Raw genomic sequence first — 6986 nt, forward strand, 5'->3', positions numbered from 1 at the left:
TACGAGCTTTTGCTCCAACTGGCTCAAATTGTCATAAACCATGTGCTGGAGGGTAGCTTCGTTGCATTAATTTCTCTGGTGTGAACTGTACTTTGGTATTAGAGTCCTCAACAGTAACAAGACATGTTCAGACTCAGCGAATTAGAGATTGTAGGGGCTGTGCTCTGTGTTGTTTGTTACGTAGCTCCGAACCTATGATATTTATTATGTGTGGTTAAAATTGGGTACTGCTATTAGCCTATTATTACTTTGCAAAACAATAGTGATAACCAATTTTTTACTCATTATTCAAACCCAAACTAATTGAATTTTTTTACTCATGGTAGCTTAAAATGAACATTTTCCTCAGCAGGTTTACATTTGTCTGTTGTTATCAATGAAGTATCGATAATCCAATTTGCCTCACTTATCTGTGTATTTGATAGCGATACCTATTCGTGAACTGTCTAACCATATCAAACATTAATAATTTAATTTGTTTCACATATTAAATATTGATATTCTTTAGATATTTTGTCAATACATATTGATAAAATATTTAAACTTTTAAAGTATTTTATGAAAGTCTAATATAATTACTGAATTATATGAAACATATAAATATAGAATCTTTGAGTAATTTATGATGACAATGAGTTATAATTTATTTGGTTTCACTAATGTTCAAGAAATATATACGTTTTTAATTAAGATTTACATAATTTTAATAATATATTTAATATGTTCTTTTTATTATTTTTTTGTATATTTCTAAATACGTGTATATATATATATATATATATATATATATATATATATATATATTGTATCTTATATATTTTTTAAATAATCATTCACGGTATCATATACGTGTCGTATTCGATACATGTATTGTATCTATGCATCACATATTATTATATATTAATTGAATATTTCTTTCTCCAAAAAAAGTATTGATTTTAAAGAATTAAATTTCTAATCTTTTAGAAGATTACTCAATTATATGCTTTATTATACTAAAAAAGAGTCAGAAATTTTAAACTGATTTTATCGAGAGAATGGACAACAATTTGGTATTTGTGACAGTTAAAAGAAAAATGAAAAGTACTATTGGCTTAGAGAAAAAATCAAAAAATAATTCTTACATTAGATCAGAGTTCTGACCGTTTACTTACGAACTGAATTGTGCTTCTGTCTGTGTCTGTTGTAAAAAGCTAGAGAGAGAAAATCATAAAAAGCAGTGAATATTGAATGAGATTTTTTTTGTTCAAAGCACTGAGGATTCTGTAAAGGGTAAACAATAACAGTAGTATAACCCTATACTCTCTCTCTGTATCTCATTTTAAAATAAAGGTTTCAAACTCTCAATATAAATTTTGGCAGGGATTGGATGAAAATCATATCATAGAACTATACATTGTTACATTTTTAATAAAAAATATTTTTATTTTCTTAACCATTATTTTAGAGTATTTGATAACATTTTCCTTAAAATAATTGTCATTTGAAAGCTTTGTAGAAATAATTTTTCATTGAATAATTTTAATATATAAAAAAATTTATTTAATTATGTTAATTTTCTATTATATTCATAAAAAAATGTTTTTATCATTTTATTCAATGAAAATATGAGAAATCAAAAAGTAATTTTCCACGCCCCTAAAATTTATTACTATCTTGAAAGTAAAGCATTCAGAAGTTGGAGCAAAAGAGAAGTGAATTGGGAAAAAGAAAAGGAGAAGGTATTTGAGGCAAAATGGTTGATGTTTGCATAGCATGTGACCGTGGAAGCTTGTTAACCATCAGAGCCAAAACCGCTATGGCCCACACGGATTTTGGAGATTTACCAGCCACAAAGCAGCCTCTGCAAACATCAAAATTTATATAAAAAAAATCAAAATTCAAAAGTGGGCCTCTTGGCAACTTGAAATGTTTTTTTTTAACAATTTCATTACCAAAAAACCACTTATACCCTTTGCGGTTTTTTGTCCAAACAATTCAAAAACAGTTAATTGAACTTTTGTGCTATTTCCCCTACCCCTCAGGGTCTATAAATCAGGTAGCACTCCCTAACATTTTTCTTCACAACTCTGCTTCACTTCACACCCCTCCTCTCTCTCTTTTGCTCATTTCCTTTGACTCCTCATTATCAAAGTAATTTCCTTTTCCATTCATATCTACCTGGAGTTAGTTAATTGTTTCAACATTTGAAGGCTGAGGAAGAGTTTTTAGTTCTTCTACAGCTCCACAAATGTTGTTAACATGTGCAAGAAAATAATGTCTGATTTTTTGTTTTGTTTTGTTTTCAGGAAAATGGCTCTCATTGGGTTGCTCTTGATGGGTTTTCTCACAATGTTCTCCTCTGCTCATGCCTATGGTGGAGGGTGGACTAATGCTCATGCCACCTTCTATGGAGGGAGTGATGCATCTGGGACAATGGGTATGCTCTATAAAACAATTCAAAGCCCTAATTTTTAACATAAAGATTCAATTTTTATTCTTGAAAAACTTATTTTGAAGCATTTTGGAGCAACCCATTCGACTAATTTGTGTGTTTGTGCAGGTGGGGCATGTGGGTATGGGAATCTCTACAGCCAAGGGTATGGAACAAACACTGCTGCTCTAAGCACTGCACTGTTCAACAATGGCTTGAGCTGTGGCTCTTGCTATGAGATTAGGTGTGCCAATGACCACAGGTGGTGCCTTCCAGGTTCTATTGTGGTCACTGCCACCAATTTCTGTCCTCCAAACAATGCCTTGCCCAACAACAATGGTGGCTGGTGTAACCCTCCTCTCCAACACTTTGACCTAGCTCAACCTGTCTTCCTACGCATTGCTCAGTACAAAGCTGGAATTGTCCCTGTCTCCTACAGAAGGTATAGGTTACTTGATTGATTTCACTCATTTCAACTATATAGTTGTTTTTCATTCCTTTAATTCCGTAAATATTTGGAAAGGTTTGTTTCTAATGTTTTCTTAGTTCTTATATTTTATTAATGGCTTGTTAACTTGTAAAATTTTGGGTAAAATGTGGTTTAGATTCTTCAAGTTTTGGTTAAGTTTGGTTCTAGTTCTTACATTGAAATTCTAAAACGTAGGGATTTGACAACATTGAGGAATTTAAAGCATATATTACCCTTTAATTTCTAGGGACTAAATGAATTTTGAAACTTTTTCAAGAACCTATGTCTTGCAAGACTAATGTATGATATTTTTACTTTTGTTGGTTAACTACAACTAAACTTCTGTGTTATTGGTGGATTTGCGTATAGGGTGGCTTGTAGGAGGAAGGGAGGGATCAGGTTCACAATCAATGGACACTCCTACTTCAACCTAGTTCTCATCACAAACGTTGGTGGTGCTGGTGATGTGCATTCTGTTTCAATCAAGGGTTCAAGAACTGGTTGGATGCCAATGTCAAGAAACTGGGGTCAGAACTGGCAGAGCAATAACTACCTCGATGGTCAAAGCCTCTCCTTTAAGGTCACCACAAGTGATGGCAGAACTATTGTGTCCAACAATGTTGCCCCATCTGGCTGGTCCTTTGGCCAAACCTACACTGGTGCTCAATTCCGCTAGATCTTGTTGTCCAAAGTTCTAAGTCACACATTCAAATACTACTACTATATAGCATAATAGATATATGGTATTAGTAGGTTCTAAGAGTATTATTATTATGAGTTTATGATGACTGGTTAGTATACTAGGGTATTAGATAGTATGCTGCTAGGGGAAGGGGTCAGTTTTTTGGTAATTTTTGAAGGCCAGGGAATTAAGATTTAAGAAGGGGTATGTTTTAAATTGCTCCTTCATTTTAATTTTAATTTCTTTTGTGTCAACAAGTGGGGACCTATTTTTTTAGGCCCTTCTTGATTACAGGGGTGTTTTTTTATATAACTTTTTCAGAAGTGTTTTTTTGAACCTTCGGTGGCTGAAGAGAAGAAGCTAGTGAAGGTGGAGTTCTTTTTTATGGGTGAGGTACTAAATTGGAAGAGGTGGACTTTGTTGTTACCACCCGCCAATTAGTATTGGGATAGTGTGTTTTTCATTTTGGTGTTGTTATTGGCAGTTTTATTAAGTGTTGTTTGCTTTTTATTACTGATCCTTTTGTCATCAGCCTGGGCTGTGTGTCTTCGGTTGTGTTGGAGACTGAAAATGTAAATTTTCTTGAAAGGAAAGTTACTGTAGTTACTAGTAATATTTCCTTTTTATTTCTTAATTGCTAATTGTTATATTTATTTTATGTTCCTCATTACTCTATTGTCTTGTTTGAAGAATAAAATGAAAAAAAAAAACGTTGAGAAAAGAAATATTAAACCCTTTGTAGGCTCAACCTTGGGCTAAAGGTTAAGTTGAAAAAAGAAAAAAACATTGGGCTCAGTTTGGACAAAGGAAAAGCAGATTGAGAGATATCTGTGGCATAATAACCAAATATGAACGCCTCCCCAATCAAAATGATAAATCATTTTAAATTTAAGAATTAAAAGTTCTAATTTAACCTCCCTCCTTTCTACCCACCAATTAAATTATTTCCATTCTTTATCATGATTTTGAAATATAATTTATATATTAAAAAAATTTATTTATTACAATTTTAATTATAATATAATTAAATATATATTTACTTCCTTAAATTAAAATATGTATTTTTTAGTCTCAAATTTGTAAAATGTATTTTTAGTCTCTTTTTTTTACTAAAATACCGTCACAAAAAATTGTGGATCTAAAATGTTAAAAATAGGTTAGGATGGAATAAAACAAGTATTTCGAGAATCTGAAGGATTAAAAAATATGAATTTTAATTTGGAAAGCTAAAAAAACAAATCTTTAATATGAGACATTAAAAATATATTTAAATATATTATTTATATAAATAATAAGATATTTATTTATTATCAATTTTAGTTGTATAAAATAAATATTTGTTCCGTGTAGCACAAATATTAATTTATTATATAAATTACAAAGTAAATCTTTATTCTAATTTAAAAATAATAAATTTTGTTTATATGATATAATTGACTAATTTATGCTTATTAAAAAATTATTTAATTTAATTATTAACATTAAATATATTAATTATTATAATATTTGTTTTAAATTTATCCGAGAACTTATTTATTTTTTTCAATCTTTATAGGAGAGAGAAAGACACAATTAAAGTATTTTAGCAACAAAATGAAAAACTAATATATAAAAGAGATGAAATGAATTCTTATAATAAGAAAAAAAAAAGTTTTAACTAGTAGTATGCCTTATAAATAGAAGGGGAGTATTTAAAACACTTATACTTGTCCAGACTGTATTACAATGAATAAGCTATTTTCACTTCAACAAAAAATAAATCAATTATAGTCCTTTAAGATTTAACTTTGAAATGGATTCTCCCACATGTGAAATTTATTGAGCTCAGATAACTTTGAAATTAATCCTTTTTCTTCTTTTTTTTGTAAAATGCTGGAAAGAGTAAAAGAATGGAGAGTATGTGTATACTAAATCACTCATCATGTGCAATAAGTTTTAGATTATGCAATTAACTTGTTAAAAGGGAACTTGGGTTTTGTAAGAAAGCAATGTTGCAACCAAAGCCCACACAATAGACATTGTATTCAATTTCATAGTGTGACAAATGACAATACTCATGCGGTTCCGACGTGCCCAGAGGCCAGAGACGAATCCATTCACGATCCGTAGGACCAACACCATTCGAAGGAAATTAAATCCTTTATGCTTTGTAAAAAAATGAGTCACGTCCATTGGCCGTCACATTATGACCAAGTAATAATCAAACTAAACACTACTTATCTACAAGAAGCAAATACAAATTTGAGTTCTCAACAAAAAAGCAATCAATGTGAAGTGAGCCATACATATGTTGTCGCCTCTACGTGTCTCTGTATTTTATTTTATATAATTTAATAGTAATAATTTATTTATTGTATATCGAGTTGCATGTTAATTTTAATTTAATATTTTTTCTTCGGTAAGATGTCAACTAAGTTTGTAAGCTTGTGTGTCTATACTTTTATTGCGTTATCACATTTTTAGTATACTTTTTTAATACATGTTATCTATACACATTACTTAATTTTTAGGGTGATGAGATGTTACAATTGAAATTGTAAAGTGTAAATTATCTATGCATTTCCTTTTAAGATCTTTGAGGAGTCTATCATCAAAGAAAAAAAAAATATTTTGTTATTAAATTGATATTCATTTTAAAAATTTCTTGTAAAAAATAAAAAATAAATATTTAAAGAATGTATTATGTATTTTTACTGTGCATTTTAAAAATGTATTTTTATTGTGATTTTAAATAAAATGTTATTATTTATTAAATTTTTAGACCCAACTGATCTTAATCTAATAGATAATAAAATAGGATTTTTTTTTGATAATGAGCAAAATAGGATATTTAACGTAAATAGTCTTTTTTTTATTCATTAATTAAATAATCTATTTAGAAGATAACCCAATAAACTAATTTTAAAATATCTGTTAAAATATATACTATTTTAATATTTCACCATACATGTAGAATGGAATTTAATTGTGTATACTAATAACTAAATACATTGTTTCTCTAAAAATAACACTACTAATCCACACTGTTTTAAATCGGTCATATTTGAGACAAAATAGAAATGTATCGGAAAAAAATATGTATTTTATTTCGAAGCCGCACGTGTTTGTCAATGTATGGCTCCACTATATATAATTAGATTTGCACGAAAGCCCTCTTTTGTTCTTTCTCAAAAAATAAACTAACACGTTGTTTCTCTAAAAAAAACACGTTAAAAAAATAAACTAACATATGTTAATAATTTTTTGTTGTAGCTGGACATGATAACAAATCTAATGCTTTTTTGTAGGAATTTTTAATATTTGTCGATCATTTTCTTTCCACTTCAAAATAACCTTTAAAACTCAATAACAATAGCCAAGATGGAATATAGTAATAGAATGAGACATATAATAGGTAATTAATTTAATTAGACACCCAAAAA

At 29.2% G+C, this 6986-nt stretch overlaps 1 protein-coding gene across 1 annotated transcript; it reads left to right on the plus strand.

The window, feature by feature from the left end:
* Positions 1-2063: 2063 nt before the first annotated feature.
* LOC100527059 (uncharacterized) lies at positions 2064-3558 on the plus strand. Its single transcript, NM_001251124.2, is given in 4 exon segments — positions 2064-2133; positions 2289-2419; positions 2543-2855; positions 3252-3558. Coding segments are annotated over 3 exon segments (747 nt in total). The 5' UTR covers positions 2064-2133; positions 2289-2292.
* Positions 3559-6986: the final 3428 nt, after the last annotated feature.

The sequence above is a fragment of the Glycine max genome, chromosome 20, assembly GCF_000004515.6.
Source record: "Glycine max cultivar Williams 82 chromosome 20, Glycine_max_v4.0, whole genome shotgun sequence".
Lineage (NCBI taxonomy): Eukaryota > Viridiplantae > Streptophyta > Magnoliopsida > Fabales > Fabaceae > Glycine > Glycine max.